General features: G+C 46.2%; 1 protein-coding gene across 1 annotated transcript in view; it reads right to left on the bottom strand.

Annotated features, from left to right (window-relative positions):
• The window catches only part of LOC135056863 (DBH-like monooxygenase protein 2), a 404,570-nt gene that overhangs the window by 32,844 nt on the left and 351,445 nt on the right, over window positions 1–20,281 (bottom strand). The window contains exons 7-8 of the mRNA XM_063962536.1: window positions 19,625–19,791; window positions 17,146–17,237 (exon numbers count right to left, since the gene is read on the bottom strand). Of these exons, the coding sequence (XP_063818606.1) occupies window positions 17,146–17,237; window positions 19,625–19,791 (259 nt within the window). The remainder of the gene's footprint in view (window positions 1–17,145; window positions 17,238–19,624; window positions 19,792–20,281) is intronic.

The raw sequence follows: 20,281 nt of genomic DNA, 5'->3' as shown, positions 1-20,281 counted from the left end.
GGATAGTATACTTGACGACACAGAGGTAGAGCAATGGACTACTGTACCGTACTGCTATATATTATATATACTGGTGGTCAGCAAAATTCTGCACTGTCCTCCTACTATATACTGCGCACAACTACAATGCAGCACAGATATGGATAGTATACTTGATGATACAGAGGTAGAGCAATGGACTACTGTACCATACTGCTATATATATACTGGTAGTCAGCAAAATTCTGCACTGTCCTCCTACTATATACTGTGCAAAACTACAATGCAGCACAAATATGGATAGTATACTTGACAACATATAGGTAGAGCAATGGACTACTGTACTGTACTGCTATATATATATACTGGTGGTCAGCAAAATTCTGCACTGACCTCCTACTATATACTGCGCACAACTACAATGCAGCACAGATATGGATAGTATACTTGATGACACAGAGGTAGAGCAATGGACTACTGTACCGTACTGCTATATATATATTATATATACTGGTGGTCAGCAAAATTCTGCACTGTCCTACTATATACTGCGCACAACTACAATGCAGCACAGATATGGATAGTATGCTTGACCACACAGAGGTAGAGCAATGGACTACTGTATCGTACTGCTATATATATATTATATATACTGGCGGTCAGCAAAATTCTGCACTGTTCTCCTACTATATACTGCACACAACTACAATGCAGCACAGATATGGATAGTATACTTGATGACACAGAGGTAGAGCAATGGACTACTGTACCGTACTGCTATATATATATTATATATACTGGTGGTCAGCAAAATTCTGCACTGTCCTCCTACTATATACTGCACACAACTACAATGCAGCACAGATATGGATAGTATACTTGACGACACAGAGGTAGAGCAATGGACTACTGTACCGTACTGCTATATATTATATATACTGGTGGTCAGAAAAATTATGCACTGTCCTCCTACTATAAACTGCGCACAACTACAATGCAGCACAGATATGGATAGTATACTTGATGACACAGAGGTAGAGCAATGGACTACTGTACTGTACTGCTATATATATACTGGTAGTCAGCAAAATTCTGCACTGTCCTCCTACTATATACTGTGCAAAACTACAATGCAGCACAAATATGGATAGTATACTTGACAACATATAGGTAGAGCAATGGACTACTGTACTGTACTGCTATATATATATATACTGGTGGTCAGCAAAATTCTGCACTGTCCTCCTACTATATACTGCGCACAACTACAATGCAGCACAGATATGGATAGTATACTTGATGACACAGAGAGAGAGCAATGGACTACTGTACCGTACTGCTATATATATATATTATATATACTGGTGGTCAGCAAAATTTTGCACTGTCCTCCTACTATATACTGCACACAACTACAATGCAGCACAGATATGGATAGTTTACTTGACCACACAGAGGTAGAGCAATGGACTACTGTACCGTACTACTATATATATACTGGTGGTCAGCAAAATTCTGCACTGTCCTCCTACTATATACTGCGCACAACTACAATGCAGCACAGATATGGATAGTATACTTGACGACACAGAGGTAGAGCAATGAACTACTGTACCGTACTGCTATATATATACTGATGGTCAGCAAAATTCTGCATTGTCCTCCTACTATATACTGCGCATAACTACAATGCAGCACAGATATGGATAGTATACTTGACGACACAGAGGTAGAGCAATGGACTACTGTACCATACTGCTATATATATATACTGGTGGTCAGCAAAATTCTGCACTGTCCTCCTACTATATACTGCGCACAACTACAATGCAGCACAGATAGAGAGCGTTTTCAGGCAGAGAACGTAGATATTTGCAGCACACTGAGCACAGATATTTGCAGCACACTGAGCACAGGTATTTTGCAGCACACTGAACACAGAAACTGAGAGAACGCAGCCACGTCCTCTCGCTATCATCTCCAATGCACGAGTGAAAATGGTGGCAACGAGTGGCTCCTTATATAGAATACGAATCTTGCGAGAATACGACAGCGGGATGATGACGTTCGGGGGCGTTCTGGTTAACCGAGCAAGGCGGGAAGATCCGAGGCTACCTCGGACCCATGTAAAATGGGTGAAGTTTGGGGGGGTTCGGATCTCGGGGAACCAAACCCGCTCATCTCTAGTATTCACCCAAGTGATCTGATGGAGATTCACTCTGAACTTGCAAAACCGCTATTTTTGATCTTTAAGGATTCAGTAATATCAGGTATGATTTCCAAAGACTGACGTATAGCGGAAGTAGTGCCTATATTCAAAAGGGGAAGTAAAGCTGAACCAGGTAATTATAGACCAGTTAGTCTTACATCTATAGTGGGGAAAGTATTGGAAGGTATTCTAAGAGATAGTATTCAGAAGTTCCTTGAAGTCAATAGGGTCATTAAAAGGAATCAACATGGGTTTATGAAGGACAGATCTTGTCATACCAACTTACTTGGCTTTTATGAAACGGTAAGCGCAAACCTAGATCAAGCTAAAGAGGTGGATGTAGTCTTTTTAGACTTTGCCAAGGCTTTCGACACTGTACCGCACATGAGATTTATCTACAAGCTACAAGAAATAGGGCTAGGTAGTACAATTTGCACTTGGATTAAAAATTGGTTAGATAATAGGGAGCAGCGCGTTGTGGTTAATGGATCTTTTTCAACTTGCTAAATTGCTTTTTCGAAGTGCTACGTTGTGTGCCACATGGCTCAGTATTAGGACCGCTATTATTCAATATTTTCATTAACGACCTAACAGAAGGTCTAGAGAGCATTGTGTCAATTTTTGCAGATGATACCAATTTGTGTAAAATTATAAATGCGGAGGGGGATGCTGAGTCGCTTCAGAAAGACTTAATTAGCTTGGGCAGCGAAATGGAGAATGCGCTTCAATACAGACAAGTGTAAGGTAATGCACTGTGGTAACAAGAACAAAAATAACAACTACATACTAAATGGGGTAAAATTAGGGGATTGTGTACTGGAAAATTAGGGGATTGTGTCCACATAGATAACAAACTAAGCAGTATTACCCAAAGTAGGACTGCAGCAAAGAAGGCTAGTAAGATATTAGCATGCATAAAACGGGGAATTGATGCTAGGGACGAGAGTGTTATACTCCCGTTATATAAATCACTAGTGAGGCCACACCTTGAATACTGTGTACAATGCTGGCCACCATACTTCAAAAAGGATATTTTGGAGCTAGAAAAGGTTCAGAGGCGGGCGACCAAACTAATTAAGGGTATGGAGACGCTGGAATATGAGGAAAGGCTTGAAAGACTAGGCATGTTTTACACTGGAAAAGAGGAGACTAAGAGGGGACATGATAAACATCTACAAATATATAAGGGGACAATACACAGATCTTGCGCAGGACCTGTTTTTGGTTAGATCAACACAGAGAACTCGTGGACACTCGCTCAGGTTAGAGGAGAGGAGATTCCGCACAATACGGCGTAAAGGCTTTTTTACGGTAAGGACGATACGCGTTTGGAATTCCCTGCCAGAGGGAGTTGTAATGGCGGACTCAGTCAACACCTTTAAGAATGGGTTAGATAAATTCCTAATGGATAAGGATATCCAGTGTTATGGTGTATAGTCACGCACTATAGTTATTATAAAAAAGAGGGATAAAACGTAACGGCAGACATCAGCATCAGTCAAATTTTTCTACCAAACAATCCTGCATAGGAGGCCACAAATAGGTTGAACTCGATGGACAATTGTCTTTTTTCAACCTTAGATACTATGTTACTATGTTATATCTTTGCCGGGTGCTGTTGCGGAGGAGGGGGGGCGGCAGTATTGCAGAGACAGAGGCAGGATGATAACGAAATCATTCTCTCTCGCATTCAGTTTGCAGTGCCGCCCTACAGTGGTCGCCGCACAAAGGCTGCTGCCTAAAGCTGCCTAGTGGCGGCGCCAGCCCTGGCAAGGTCTGTAATGCATGGAGAGCGCCTATCCTGCACAGGGCATCCCTGCATTGCAGACCTTGCTGAACGGGTAGCGTCGGCACTGCTTCCAAGCATCGCGGCCCCCGTCATGTGGAAAGTTTTGAGGAAGCAGAGCCTGAACTCTGTTCCTGTGAACCGGCAGTTGCTGGTTTGCGTGGTTTACCTCTAGCACCTCTGGTGGCGGCAGAAGAATCTCTGGCCTTGCCCCTGAACTTAGCCATCTGAAAGGACTGTAAGTTGGACCCTGAATAGGCCTTCCTAGCTGGGGGAGCTGCAGAAGGTAGGTATGTGGACTTACCCGCAGTAGCTTTTGAGATCCATTTGTCTAGTTCATCTCCAAATAAGGCCTCGCCTGTGAAAGGTAGGCCTTCCACGCCTTTCCTGGAGTCCGCATCCGCAGTCCACTGGCGTACCCATAAACCCCTGCGTGCAGACACTGCCGTAGCTTTAGTGCGTGCATTAAGCAAGCCTCTCTCTTTTATGGCTTCCACCATAAAGTTCGCAGAGTCCTGTATATGTTGCAGTAGCAAAATAATCTCCCCTTGAGATACGGTATCTAACCCCTCAATTAGGTTACCCATCCATTTAGCAATGGCTCGTGTAATCCACCCACACGCTATAGTGGGTCTCTGGGCCACTTCGGCAACAGTATACAAAGATTTGAGTGTAGTCTCAATCTTACGATCAGCTGCATCCTCTAGGGATGCTGCACCAGGAACAGGTAACCCTATTTTATGTGAGAGCCTGGAGACCGATGCATGCACTACTGGTGGATTCTCCCATTTTTTCCTATCCCTAAGAGGAAAAGGAAAAGATGATAACAATCATTTAGAGATTTTAAATTTCTTATTAGGATTAACCCACGGTTCTTCAAACAGGGTATTTAGGTGGTCATTCCAAGTTGTTTGCCAGCTGTTTTCGGTCACTGTGCAGCGATCTGGCAAAAACCCTGCACTTCTGCGCATGCGGATGCGGCGCAAGGTGCACGCGCGACGTACTTTCACAACAGCCGAAGTAGTTTCACACAAGGTCTAGCGACGCTTTTCAGTCGCACTGCTCACCGCAGAGTGATTGACAGGAAAGGGGCGTTTCTGGGAGGTAAATGACCGTTTTCAGGGAGTGTGTGGAAAAATGCAGGCGTGTCACATACAAATGCAGGCATGCTGGGGAAAACGCAGGCGTGGCTGGCTGCGTGTTCGTGACGTCAAAACAGGAACTAAATAGTCTGAAGTGATCGCAAGGTAGGAGTAGGTCTGGAGCTGCTCAGAAACGACACAATCTTTTTTGTAGCCGCGCTGCGATCCTTTCGTTCGCACTTCTGCTAAGCTAAGATACACTCCCAGAGGGCGGTGGCTTAGTGTTTGCACGGCTGCTAAAAGCAGCTAGCGAGTGAACAACTCAGAGTGAGGGCCTTAGTTCCTGGACACAGGAAAAGTGGCTGAGGTATTCTTCTTTTTATTAAAATAAGATTCCTCACTCTCCTCTGTCACTTTATCAGGGATATTCAAAACTTCTTTGATAGCTTCTATGAGAGCCTCTATTCCCTGCGACAGAGTACCCTCCCCCACCTCTGAGCCCACCTCACCCTCCTCCATTTCTGACCCCTCATCATCAGAGTCAGATTGCAGGATATGGGCTAAAGTACGTTTTTGCGGACAAATGGCAGGGGACTGAGACGCTGGTTTGGAGACTGAGTCCTTTTTTATAAACTCAGTCATAGATTGTCTTAAGAATTGCGTCTCTTTCTCATTCCGAGATAACTTAGTAGAAATTGTTGAAATCATTCCCCTAATGGAGTACAGCCTTGATGGTTCTGCCCCACTAGCCTGGGAGGGGATACTACACTGAGTACACACTAGTGAACCCCCTGGAGAAGAATAACACTGTGGGGTATATTTACTAAGGTCCCGATTTTGACCGAGATTGTGTTTTTTCTTCAAAGTGTCATCCCGGGAATTTACTAAACTCAAATCATGGCAGTGATGAGGGCATTCGTATTTTTTTGGAAGTCCAAGAAAAAAAATACGAATGAATACACCATCGGTCAAATACGCCTGTAATTTGGTAGAACTCGGTCATTTACTAAAAAGTGTAATTCACAAACACTGCCAACACTAGCCAAACACTGCCGTGAAAAAATACAAATCGTGAAAAAGTGCTAAAATAAAACAGACCTGCTTTTTTTTACCGTGTTCTGATAGGCATGCATGGATCCATGAGATCCGTGCATGTTTATCAGTGGGAAGGGGTGGGAAAGTGTTAATTTTCAAGAAAAAAAATACGTAGGGTCCCCCCTCCTAAGCAAAACCAGCCTCGGGCTCTCTGAGGCGGTCCTGGTTGAAAAAATATGGGGGAAAAAGTGACAGGGGTTCCCCCATATTTAACCAACCAGCACCGGGCTCTGCGCCTGGTCCTGGTACCAAAAATACGGGGGACAAAAAGCGTAGGGGTCCCCCGTATTTTTGAAACCAGCACCGGGCTCCACTAGCCTGATACATAATGCCACAGCCGGGGGACACTTTTATCTTGGTCCCTGCGGCCCTGGCATTACATACCCAACTAGTCACCCCTGGCCGGGGTACCCTGGAGTAGTGGGGACCCCTTCAATCAAGGCCCGCCCCCCCCTCCAGCCACCCAAGGGCCAGGGGTGAAGCCCGAGGCTGTCCCCCCCATCCAAGGGTGGCGGATGGGGGGGCTGATAGCCTTTTTGTCAAAATGTGAATATTGTTTTTAGTAGCAGTACTACAAGTCCCAGCAAGCCTCCCCCGCAAACTGGTACTTGGAGAACCACAAGTACCAGCATGCGGATGAAAACCGGGCCCACTGGTACCTGTAATACTACTACTAAAAAAATCCCCCAATAAAAACAGGACACACACACCTTGAAAGTAAAAGTTTATTACATACATCCACACCACCAAACATACATACTTACTTATGTTCACGCGAGGGTCGGTCCTCTTCTCCATGTAGAATCCATGGGGTACCTGTTGGAAAAATTATACTCACATGGGGGGTAATTCCAAGTTGATCGCAGCAGGATATTTTTTAGCAGTTGGGCAAAACCATGTGCACTGCGAGTGGGGCAGATATAACATGTGCAGAGAGAGTTAGATTTGGGTGGGTTATTTTATTTCTGTGCAGGGTAAATACTGGCTGCTTTATTTTTACACTGCAAATTAGATTGCAGATTGAACACACCACACCCAAATCTAACTCTCTCTGCACACGTTATATCTGTCTCCCCTGCAGAGCACATGGTTTTGCCCAACTGCTAAAAAAAATCCTGCTGCGATCAACTTGGAATTACCCCCATAATCCAGTGTAGATAGGTCCTCTTCTGTTCTATTTGTAATCCAGATACTTGGCAAAATAAAAAAACGAACACCCATATTTTTTGCACCAAGACCAGGCACAGAGCCAGATGCTGGTTGTTAAAATATGGGGGATCCCCTGTCATTTCCCCCCCGTATTTTTGCAACCAGGACCGGCTCAAAGAGCCCGAGGCTGGTTATGCTTAGGAGGGGGGGCCCAACGCATTTTTTTTCCGGGTTTTTAACCCATTCCATTAAAAAAAAAAATATATATATAAAAAAATATATTAATAATACTTGTGGCTCCTAAAAAGACAAACCAAGTACCTAATCCCTTCTAATATAAATAGATATGCTATTAGCAAAAAAACAAACAAAAAAAAAAAAACATGTTTTAAATTTCTTTTATTACATTCCGCCAGCAAAATGAGGTGGAATGAAATTGACGAAATTACTGTCAAAAAGCACTGTTGTCGAATCAACATTCTTCAATTGAATATACTTTTGTCGAATTGCCGCATTTTTACCACTGCAGACATGTCGAATTTTGAAACTGTCGAATTGCAAAAAGTCGAATCTGAAACGTCCGTTTTTTTGTCGAAAAGTACTGTATTGCATTGTCAAATCCAATTCGACATGGTTTTTGTGTCGAAAACGGGCAGTTTTTCGACTTTTCCGGCAATTCGCCGGCAGTTGCATATACCCCTAAGTACCTAGATTAGGGACTTAGTACACTAATATTTGCTCCTCCCTGCTATGACCCCCTGGTACTGCTGAAGTAATCTGGAGTCTCTCCGGAGGTGCTGCGCATCCCTGTCAGTCAGCGCCTGTGTCAGCTGCAGTAGGGAAAATGATGCTTGTGAGCTGCTGGATCCGCTCCTTCAATGGCGCGCAGTCTTCCTGCTCTTCTTTATACTGGCTATATGTATCTAAGTCAGGGATGGGGAACCTTCGGCCCTCTAGCTGTTGTTGAACTACACATCCCAGCATGCCCTGCAACAGTTTTAGCATGGCCAAATAGCAAAACTGCAGCAAAGCATGCTGGTATGTGTAGTTCAGCAACAGCTGGAGGGCCGAAGGTTCCCCATCCCTGATCTAAGTGCATAAAATGGAGACAGACTCCTTTTATGTCTTTGTTGCCAGTCTGGGTACTGTGTCCGCTGTTCATCATCGGTGTCTGTACACAGTCGGGAGACGCAGCCCACCCCGTTTAAAAGCCGTGCATCTCCGTACCCTCATGCCGCCATAATGGCCGGCGACCCGCTAACAAAGACGCCGACTTAGTACTCACCACTCTTCATTCTTCTGGCTCTGTTAAGGTGGTGGCGTGCTGCGGGAATGTACGCTCGCCACGGTGGGGCTTGCGAATAGTTCCCTCAGGAGCTAGCGTCCTGTCAGCGGGGAATGGGACAATTAATCCAGAGAGAGGTTGGGCCATTCCCCCCGCCTAAGTCCCACGAAGCAGGCAGGCCTGACTGAAAATAACAAACTCAGAAAATAAATGCAGAAAATAAATGCAGAAAACTCTTCAGGAGCTTCCAGAAATGTGACCGGCTCCTCCGGGCACATTTTCTAAACTGAGTCTGGTAGGAGGGGCATAGAGGGAGGAGCCAGCACACCTAATCAAACTTCTATACTGCCCATGGCTCCTAGTGGACCCGTCTATTACCCATGGTACTAAATGGATTCCCAGTATCCCCTAGGACGTAAGAGAAATAGAAGCATCGTCGGTGCAGATACCAGGAGATATAACGTAAATGTCTATAAATTTGAAACCTTATTTCTGCAGATAGGATGTCAATATAGCAACCCCACATATAAAATCATTCCATTATAGGGGTAGATTTACTAAGGTTTGTGTTATTGCTCAAGTTTGCAATCTCAGGTATGTTTGGCCATATTTGCAAACACGGGAATTTACTAAAAGCAAAACATGGTTGATTAATACGATCAAAAACTGAACACCATCGGCCAAACTCGGAAGTACTGTACTTTTTGTAGACATCACTGAAACACGGGAGTTTACTAGAGATGAGCGGGTTCGGTTCCTCGGAATCCGAACCCGCCCGAACTTCAGCTTTTTTTACACGGATCCGAGCGACTCGGATCTTCCCGCCTTGCTCGGTTAACCCGAGCGCGCCCGAACGTCATCATGACGCTGTCGGATTCTCGCGAGGCTCGGATTCTATCGCGAGACTCGGATTCTATATAAGGAGCCGCGCGTCGCCGCCATTTTCACACGTGCATTGAGATTGATAGGGAGAGGACCTGGCTGGCGTCCTCTCCATTTAGATTAGAAGAGAGAGAGTGAGATTGAGACAGAGACACTTGATTTACTGGAGCTTAGCAGTACTAGAGAGTGCAGAGTTTACTAGTGACTGACCACTGACCAGTGACCACCAGTGCAGTTTTATTTAATATAATCCGTTCTCTGCCTGAAAAAAACGATACACAGTGACTCAGTCACATACCATATCTGTGCTCAGCCCAGTGTGCTGCATCATCTATGTATAATATCTGACTGTGCTCACACAGCTTAATTGTGGGGGAGACTGGGGAGCAGTTATAGGTTATAGCAGGAGCCAGGAGTACATATTATTAAAATTAAACAGTGCACACTTTTGCTGCAGGAGTGCCACTGCCAGTGTGACTGACCAGTGACCTGACCACACTGACCACCAGTATAGTATACTATATTGTGATTGCCTGAAAAAGTTAAACACTCGTCGTGTGACTTGTGTGGTGTTTTTTTATTCTATAAAAAACTCATTCTGCTGACAGACAGTGTCCAGCAGGTCCGTCATTATATAATATATACCTGTCCGGCTGCAGTAGTGATATATATATATTTTTTATATCATTATTTATCATCCAGTCGCAGCAGACACAGTACGGTAGTTCACGGCTGTAGCTACCTCTGTGTCGGCACTCGGCAGTCCATCCATAATTGTATACCACCTACCCGTGTTTTTTTTTTCTTTCTTCTTTATACATACTACATCTCATTATCATCCAGTCTATATTAGCAGCAGACACAGTACAGTACGGTAGTCCACGGCTGTAGCTACCTCTGTGTCGGCACTCGGCAGTCCATCCATAATTGTATACCACCTACCCGTGTTTTTTTTTTCTTCTTTATACATACTACATCTCATTATCATCCAGTCTATATTAGCAGCAGACACAGTACAGTACGGTAGTCCACGGCTGTAGCTACCTCTGTGTCGGCACTCGGCAGTCCATCCATAATTGTATACCACCTACCCGTGGTTTTTTTTCTTTCTTCTTTATACATACTACATCTCATTATCAACCAGTCTATATTAGCAGCAGACACAGTACAGTACGGTAGTCCACGGCTGTAGCTACCTCTGTGTCGGCACTCGGCAGTCCGTCCATAATTGTATACCACCTACCCGTGGTTTTTTTTTCTTTCTTCTTTATACATACTACATCTCATTATCATCCAGTCTATATTAGCAGCAGACACAGTACAGTACGGTAGTCCACGGCTGTAGCTACCTCTGTGTCGGCACTCGGCAGTCCATCCATAATTGTATACCACCTACCCGTGGTTTTTTTTTCTTCTTTATACATACTACATCTCATTATCATCCAGTCTATATTAGCAGCAGACACAGTACAGTACGGTAGTCCACGGCTGTAGCTACCTCTGTGTCGGCACTCGGCAGTCCATCCATAATTGTATACCACCTACCCGTGGTTTTTTTTTTCTTTCTTCTTTGTACATACTACTATAGAGTATAGTAGCTTACTGTAGCAGTCTGCGGTGCTGCTGAGCTGACAGTGTCCAGCAGGTCCGTCATCAGTCATCATTACCTAATAAATATATTATCTACCTGTCCGGCTGCAGTACTAGTGATATTATATATACATACATATATATATTGATTTCATCTCATTATCAATCATCCAGTCTATATTAGCAGCAGACACAGTACGTTAGTCCACGGCTGTAGCTACCTCTGTGTCGGCACTCAGCAGTCCATCCATAATTGTATACCACCTACCCGTGGTTTTTTTTTTTCGTTCTTCTTTGTACATACTACTATAGTATAGTAGCTTACTGTAGCAGTCTGCGGTGCTGCTGAGCTGACAGTGTCCAGCAGGTCCGTCATCAGTCATCATTACCTAATAAATATATTATCTACCTGTCCGGCTGCAGTACTAGTGATATTATATATACATACATATATATATATTGATTTCATCTCATTATCAATCATCCAGTCTATATTAGCAGCAGACACAGTACGTTAGTCCACGGCTGTAGCTACCTCTGTGTCGGCACTCGGCAGTCCATCCATAATTGTATACCACCTACCCGTGGTTTTTTTTTTTCTTTCTTCTTTGTACATACTACTATAGAGTATAGTAGCTTACTGTAGCAGTCTGCGGTGCTGCTGAGCTGACAGTGTCCAGCAGGTCCGTCATCAGTCATCATTACCTAATAAATATATTATCTACCTGTCCGGCTGCAGTACTAGTGATATTATATATACATACATATATATATTGATTTCATCTCAATATCAATCATCCAGTCTATATTAGCAGCAGACACAGTACGTTAGTCCACGGCTGTAGCTACCTCTGTGTCGGCACTCGGCAGTCCATCCATAAGTATACTAGTATCCATCCATCTCCATTGTTTACCTGAGGTGCCTTTTAGTTGTGCCTATTAAAATATGGAGAACAAAAATGTTGAGGTTCCAAAATTAGGGAAAGATCAAGATCCACTTCCACCTCGTGCTGAAGCTGCTGCCACTAGTCATGGCCGAGACGATGAAATGCCAGCAACGTCGTCTGCCAAGGCCGATGCCCAATGTCATAGTACAGAGCATGTCAAATCCAAAACACCAAATATCAGTAAAAAAAAGGACTCCAAAACCTAAAATAAAATTGTAGGAGGAGAAGCGTAAACTTGCCAATATGCCATTTACCACACGGAGTGGCAAGGAACGGCTGAGGCCCTGGCCTATGTTCATGGCTAGTGGTTCAGCTTCACATGAGGATGGAAGCACTCAGCCTCTCGCTAGAAAACTGAAAAGACTCAAGCTGGCAAAAGCACCGCAAAGAACTGTGCGTTCTTCGAAATCCCAAATCCACAAGGAGAGTCCAATTGTGTCGGTTGCGATGCCTGACCTTCCCAACACTGGACGTGAAGAGCATGCGCCTTCCACCATTTGCACGCCCCCTGCAAGTGCTGGAAGGAGCACCCGCAGTCCAGTTCCTGATAGTCAGATTGAAGATGTCAGTGTTGAAGTACACCAGGATGAGGAGGATATGGGTGTTGCTGGCGCTGGGGAGGAAATTGACCAGGAGGATTCTGATGGTGAGGTGGTTTGTTTAAGTCAGGCACCCGGGGAGACACCTGTTGTCCGTGGGAGGAATATGGCCACTGACATGCCTGGTGAAAATACCAAAAAAATCAGCTCTTCGGTGTGGAAGTATTTCAACAGAAATGCGGACAACAGGTGTCAAGCCGTGTGTTGCCTTTGTCAAGCTGTAATAAGTAGGGGTAAGGACGTTAACCACCTCGGAACATCCTCCCTTATACGTCACCTGCAGCGCATTCATAATAAGTCAGTGACAAGTTCAAAAACTTTGGGTGACAGCGGAAGCAGTCCACTGACCAGTAAATCCCTTCCTCTTGTAACCAAGCTCACGCAAACCACCCCACCAACTCCCTCAGTGTCAATTTCCTCCTTCCCCAGGAATGCCAATAGTCCTGCAGGCCATGTCACTGGCAATTCTGACGATTCCTCTCCTGCCTGGGATTCCTCCGATGCATCCTTGCGTGTAACGCCTACTGCTGCTGGCGCTGCTGTTGTTGCTGCTGGGAGTCGATGGTCATCCCAGAGGGGAAGTCGTAAGACCACTTTTACTACTTCCACCAAGCAATTGACTGTCCAACAGTCCTTTGCGAGGAAGATGAAATATCACAGCAGTCATCCTACTGCAAAGCGGATAACTGAGGCCTTGGCATCCTGGGTGGTGAGAAACGTGGTTCCGGTATCCATCATTACTGCAGAGCCAACTAGAGACTTGTTGGAGGTACTGTGTCCCCGGTACCAAATACCATCTAGGTTCCATTTCTCTAGGCAGGCGATACCGAAAATGTACACAGACCTCAGAAAAAGAGTCACCAGTGTCCTAAAAAATGCAGCTGTACCCAATGTCCACTTAACCACGGACATGTGGACAAGTGGAGCAGGGCAGGGTCAGGACTATATGACTGTGACAGCCCACTGGGTAGATGTATGGACTCCCGCCGCAAGAACAGCAGCGGCGGCACCAGTAGCAGCATCTCGCAAACGCCAACTCTTTCCTAGGCAGGCTACGCTTTGTATCACCGGTTTCCAGAATACGCACACAGCTGAAAACCTCTTACGGCAACTGAGGAAGATCATCGCGGAATGGCTTACCCCAATTGGACTCTCCTGTGGATTTGTGGCATCGGACAACGCCAGCAATATTGTGTGTGCATTAAATATGGGCAAATTCCAGCACGTCCCATTTTTTGCACATACCTTGAATTTGGTGGTGCAGAATTATTTAAAAAACGACAGGGGCGTGCAAGAGATGCTGTCGGTGGCCAGAAGAATTGCGGGACACTTTCGGCGTACAGGCACCACGTACAGAAGACTGGAGCACCACCAAAAACTACTGAACCTGCCCTGCCATCATCTGAAGCAAGAAGTGGTAACGAGGTGGAATTCAACCCTCTATATGCTTCAGAGGTTGGAGGAGCAGCAAAAGGCCATTCAAGCCTATACAATTGAGCACGATATAGGAGGTGGAATGCACCTGTCTCAAGCGCAGTGGAGAATGATTTCAACGTTGTGCAAGGTTCTGATGCCCTTTGAACTTGCCACACGTGAAGTCAGTTCAGACACTGCCAGCCTGAGTCAGGTCATTCCCCTCATCAGGCTTTTGCAGAAGAAGCTGGAGACATTGAAGGAGGAGCTAACACGGAGCGATTCCGCTAGGCATGTGGGACTTGTGGATGGAGCCCTTAATTCGCTTAACAAGGATTCACGGGTGGTCAATCTGTTGAAATCAGAGCACTACATTTTGGCCACCGTGCTCGATCCTAGATTTAAAGCCTACCTTGGATCTCTCTTTCCGGCAGACACAAGTCTGCTGGGGTTGAAAGACCTGCTGGTGAGAAAATTGTCAAGTCAAGCGGAACGCGACCTGTCAACATCTCCTCCTTTCCATTCTCCCGCAACTGGGGGTGCGAGGAAAAGGCTCAGAATTCCGAGCCCACCCGCTGGCGGTGATGCAGGGCAGTCTGGAGCGACTGCTGATGCTGACATCTGGTCCGGACTGAAGGACCTGACAACGATTACGGACATGTCGTCTACTGTCACTGCATATGATTCTCTCAACATTGAAAGAATGGTGGAGGATTATATGAGTGACCGCATCCAAGTAGGCACGTCACACAGTCCGTACTTATACTGGCAGGAAAAAGAGGCAATTTGGAGGCCCTTGCACAAACTGGCTTTATTCTACCTAAGTTGCCCTCCCACAAGTGTGTACTCCGAAAGAGTGTTTAGTGCCGCCGCTCACCTTGTCAGCAATCGGCGTACGAGGTTACATCCAGAAAATGTGGAGAAGATGATGTTCATTAAAATGAATTATAATCAATTCCTCCGTGGAGACATTGACCAGCAGCAATTGCCTCCACAAAGTACACAGGGAGCTGAGATGGTGGATTCCAGTGGGGACGAATTGATAATCTGTGAGGAGGGGGATGTACACGGTGATATATCGGAGGATGATGATGAGGTGGACATCTTGCCTCTGTAGAGCCAGTTTGTGCAAGGAGAGATTAATTGCTTCTTTTTTGGTGGGGGTCCAAACCAACCCGTCATTTCAGTCACAGTCGTGTGGCAGACCCTGTCACTGAAATGATGGGTTGGTTAAAGTGTGCATGTCCTGTTTATACAACATAAGGGTGGGTGGGAGGGCCCAAGGACAATTCCATCTTGCACCTCTTTTTTCTTTAATTTTTCTTTGCGTCATGTGCTGTTTGGGGAGGGTTTTTTGGAAGGGACATCCTGCGTGACACTACAGTGCCACTCCTAGATGGGCCCGGTGTTTGTGTCGGCCACTAGGGTCGCTTATGTTACTCACACAGCTACCTCATTGCGCCTCTTTTTTTCTTTGCGTCATGTGCTGTTTGGGGAGGGTTTTTTGGAAGGGACATCCTGCGTGACACTGCAGTGCCACTCCTAGATGGGCCCGGTGTTTGTGTCGGCCACTAGGGTCGCTTATCTTACTCACACAGCGACCTCGGTGCAAATTTTAGGACTAAAAATAATATTGTGAGGTGTGAGGTATTCAGAATAGACTGAAAATGAGTGGAAATTATGGTTTTTGAGGTTAATAATACTTTGGGATCAAAATGACCCCCAAATTCTATGATTTAAGCTGTTTTTTAGGGTTTTTTGAAAAAAACACCCGAATCCAAAACACACCCGAATCCGACAAAAAAAATTCGGTGAGGTTTTGCCAAAACGCGGTCGAACCCAAAACACGGCCGCGGAACCGAACCCAAAACCAAAACACAAAACCCGAAAAATTTCCGGCGCTCATCTCTAGAGTTTACCAAAAATCGTGTTTGCAAACGCACCCATAAATTGTGCAAACTCGGACCAAAATACACTAAAATTGGATAACTGGTTAGGGGGGGGGGGGTGAATGCTTTGGCCATTGTACACCGCCAGCTATATCCCCTGGATGTGGCATCACCCTGCTAGGGGAGCCTAGGGCTGGTTCAAAAAGTATAGGGGACTCCTATGTCATTTATTTGCCGTATTTTTAGAACCAGGGCCGGCCCAAAGAGCCCAGGGCCGTTTCTGCTTGGGGGAAGGGGGAGCCAATTTTTTTCTGAATTTTGCTGGCACACACAGCAAACACGGCTGGCAAACGCGACTGCATACACCATACGAAAAATGAGATCATGGAAAACATGGCATCATAGTAAATACCTGTGTTTGATTTAAAAAAATCCTCCCATGTCCAATTGATCACAAACTTATTTTCTCTCGAGTAAACTCAGGCAAAACACGGTTCTTGGTAAATTTACCCCTTAGATTCCTTTTCCTAGAACCACTTCTACCCAGGAGATGTGGTTAGCTGACCGGCAATCGAGATCCCGGCAGTCAGCCTGCTGAAGTCGGAATTCCAAATGCTTGAAATGCCGGCAAACGGAATGCCGACCCACAGGCTCTATTCCCACTCGTGAGTGTCCACGACACCCATAGTGTGGGAATAGAACCTGTGGCGAGCACAGTGAGCCCAAAAGGGTCATTGTTCCGCCCGCATTCTGCTGCCGGGATCCCGGTAACGGTAAGCTGACCGCCGGGATCCCAGCAGCTGGTAACACGTATCCAACTCCTACCCAGTTCATGTGACAGAGATAAAAAAAAAAGTTGGGCCTTAAAAATTGATAGGGTGGGAGAGTGATTCCATGTTTGAAGAATGGCCTTGTGCCATCAGCAATTATCTATCACCAGGGATGAGCAAGGATAATTCCAAAAAAGCCCATTTGGGGCTGAGTGTAATTATTCCAATGCAGAGGGTAATATGTGTTTTGTACATCTGTATTGCCATAGACTGGGCATTTTAATTCTATAAGATTTCTGTTTGTTTTGAGCAAGCAATGAAGCAACATTCCACGGCACAGCCGCTTACACGCTAATGCCACGATTTCAATTTTGCAAACAATTTTTCAACCATAAATATTTGCCATTGTTCTCCAATTGAGATATGCTGATCATTAAACTGCTTTAAAGTTCTCAGGGCACGATCTGTACCTGTAATGCATTATTCGCATCCTACGAACCGTGAGATGTCCATGCAGGAGAAATGAGGTCACAGTCAGGTCCCCCACTGGCTCCCCCAACATCTAAAGAAAAGGAGACACAATTACCAGGTGTTTCCACTTGTCAGGTTTATCCTCTCACTATGGTTATCAGGAGGTCATGGTGTCTCCTCGTACTCAGAGGTTCCGCATTATTGTAGTCTATCATTTATCAGGTTTATGAAGGAGCAGACTGTGATGTTATTTATAGACGTGATTAAATCTTTTGCTGAGAGATGTTTATAGGAAATTATTATGCAGACAGTGTAGCCTAATGGGCAGCCAGGAGATGATGCTCAGGAAGGTTTCCAGTCACTGTCCCTCAGAAACTGGATGAAGCTACCTCAGAAAGCTGGATGAAGCCAAGTTGGATTTACAGTATGATTTGTTTTTCATACAAAGGTGTGTGACAATCTCCTCATAACTGTGCTAAAAGAAGTCTTTCTAAGGGTGCCCACAAACAATGCGACGTGTGGAGCCGATTCTACGGAGTGTCAGGGACGATATATCGGGCCATCCCCACACACTGGGCAATCCGGTGCCCGACCGCCCGCTAAGCCGGTCCTCCTATGCATAGCGCTGCATGGGATTGATCAAATAAAGACATCGTATTGGCAGGCATGGCTTGGCTTTGGTCTCACGGATATGGCGACATGGTCAGTTTTGTCAATAATTGTTGGCCTGAAGTCTTGAGGGTTATTATCATATTGCCATGTCTTATCTGGATACCATTCATAAGCACAGAGATGCACACACCAATTGATGGGGTGGTCTCCAGTTTGCCGGCTGTTGGGATCCTGGTGCACAGTATACCGGCGCCAGAATCCCGACAGCCGGCATACCGACAGCCGGCATACAGACACTTTTTCTCCCTCTTGGGTGTCCACAACACCCCTGGAGGGAGAATAAATAGCGTGGCGCGCATAGCATGCCACCATGCCCGCATAGCTCGCCACTGTGCCCACAGCATGGCAAGCACAGCGAGCCCGCATGGGGCTCATTTGCGCTCGCCACGCTGTCTGTGTGCCGGCGGTCGGGATCCCGGCAATGGTATGCTGATCGCCGGGAGCACGGCCGCCGGTTTACCATACTACACCCCAACTGATGAGTGACAGGTGAGTGGATTATTTTTTTGGGGGGTCAAATTTGGGTAATTTAAACCATTTTATTAAAATCATGAACAGTGGCCACACAGACTATTCTAGTTACTCAAGGATGAACGTCTCACTCATATCCTGTAGTCCAGCGATTAGGATGAATGATCGGATAAAAGCAATGATGCCAGCAGTCAAAATCCTGGTGGTGGAATCCCTACACGCGACCAGAAGACCGGTGACGAAAGTCCCGACATCAATCGAAATGCAGAGGCCATAGTCTCGACACCCGACATCCTGATCGTAAGTATGCTGGGGACTGTTAGGGTTAGGCCGCGCGGGGGCACGGGGGCGGTAGTCATAAGCTGCGGCAAGGGGTGTTAGGTTTTGGCACCACCAGGAAGGGTTAGGGTTAGGCTGCGGAAAGGGAGGGTTAGTGTCGGACTGGGGCATGAAGGGCCCACCGGGGGAATGCTGTTGTAGAGGCCCATGCTTAAGGGTGTGGCCAGGCTCCAGTGGGGGTGTGGCCAGCCACCACAGAGGTTTGGCTAACCATTAAAGAGTACATTTTCTGTGCCCAATGGTAAATATATAATAAACCATATTCTTGTGAAGTATAATGTAACATATGTATAATACATAATTCATGTGCACCTGGATAAAGTCTGGAACCTGATCCCTAGAGGAGGGCCTGGAAGTGAGGCCCACCAGTGGTTTCCCCTGTTCCCCTGTGGGCCAGTCCGACCCTGGGGTTAGGGGTAGGGTAAGTATATTTAACAAACCCCAGTCGCAAATGGTTGATGTTTTTCCATATGCGCATGGGTCCAGATTGTGTGCGCACTGAGGCACAGTTGCGATTTAGGTGTATGTGATATGTACAGTTTCAGAAGTGTATTGGGGGTTCCTGGCCGGTGCCAGGGGTGTGGCTATGCGCACGCAGGGAGTTGGGCGTGTTGGTCCGTCTTATGGGTTGTTCTGTCTTATGGGTGTCACGGGTTGCAGACAGAGCTGCAGGATTGGTCACATAGGAGGCCACAGTCAAACGCATAATCTGCATCTGTCATATGGGCTGGTGCAAGTTTTGGTGGCACGAGCGATGGTGGCATCCAGGGTATCCATTTGGGGGTGGGGGACTGGTGTCCCAGGACCATACAGAGAGAGGGGCCCAACACTAGTTCCTCTCGCCACTACCTGTACAGCTGCACCAGTCTGTGAAACAAGTTCGGAGCCTATTAACTTAAGACATGCGTTCTACCAGGTTGGGCGAGTAGTCATTGCTGCAAGAAATAGTTGAGCGGTCCGCACTGTGATGTTTTCCTTGGAAGTCGGCGTACCTACCTTCGGGATTAGATGAGTGTTGCAGAGTCCATAATTTCTATAGCTTTCTGATCCAGGAGGGATAAAATGTATCGGAAATGTAAAGATCCCAGTCATGATTATTGCGCTGTCATGCGGGCGTAGCTCAGGAGTGTAAAAAATTCTTACTCCAGAACTGTCTAGAATTCCTGCAAAGCAAAGGTACAAAGTTAAAGAGCTCATAATAAACAAGCGATGGAAATATACGGTGGGCCTAATAATTATGGTTATTATTTCACCCCGCCCCTAACTGTAACCTGCCTGGGGTGTCAGCTAGGGCTAAAATTCAGGGGCGGTGGCTAGGGTGAGACTCTAGGGCTGGTGGCTAGTACTAAGAGTTGGGGGTTGGCGAGTACGGCTATCCACTCAGGAGGCAGTCAATTGACCACCTGTCGGGATCCCGACACCAGCTGAAATACTGGTGGTCGGAGTCCTGACCGCCGGCTGTTTACCCCTCTTGGGTGGTGGTTGACGCCACCACCCGGAGGGGAATAGAAACCTGTGGCGAGCATAGCGAGCCCGTGAGGAGACACGCTGCGCCCGCCACCAGGATCACTGCAGTCAGAATCCCGGTGTCGGTCTCCTGACGGGATCTCGTACTGATGCCATCCACCCCTCCTCCCCCTCTAGTAGCTAAAC

Source organism: Pseudophryne corroboree, chromosome 3 (genome assembly GCF_028390025.1).
Source record: "Pseudophryne corroboree isolate aPseCor3 chromosome 3, aPseCor3.hap2, whole genome shotgun sequence".
Taxonomy (NCBI): Eukaryota; Metazoa; Chordata; class Amphibia; order Anura; family Myobatrachidae; genus Pseudophryne; species Pseudophryne corroboree.
The sequence above is the reverse complement of the archived record's forward strand: the minus strand, read 5'-3'. Positions and strand labels throughout refer to the sequence as shown.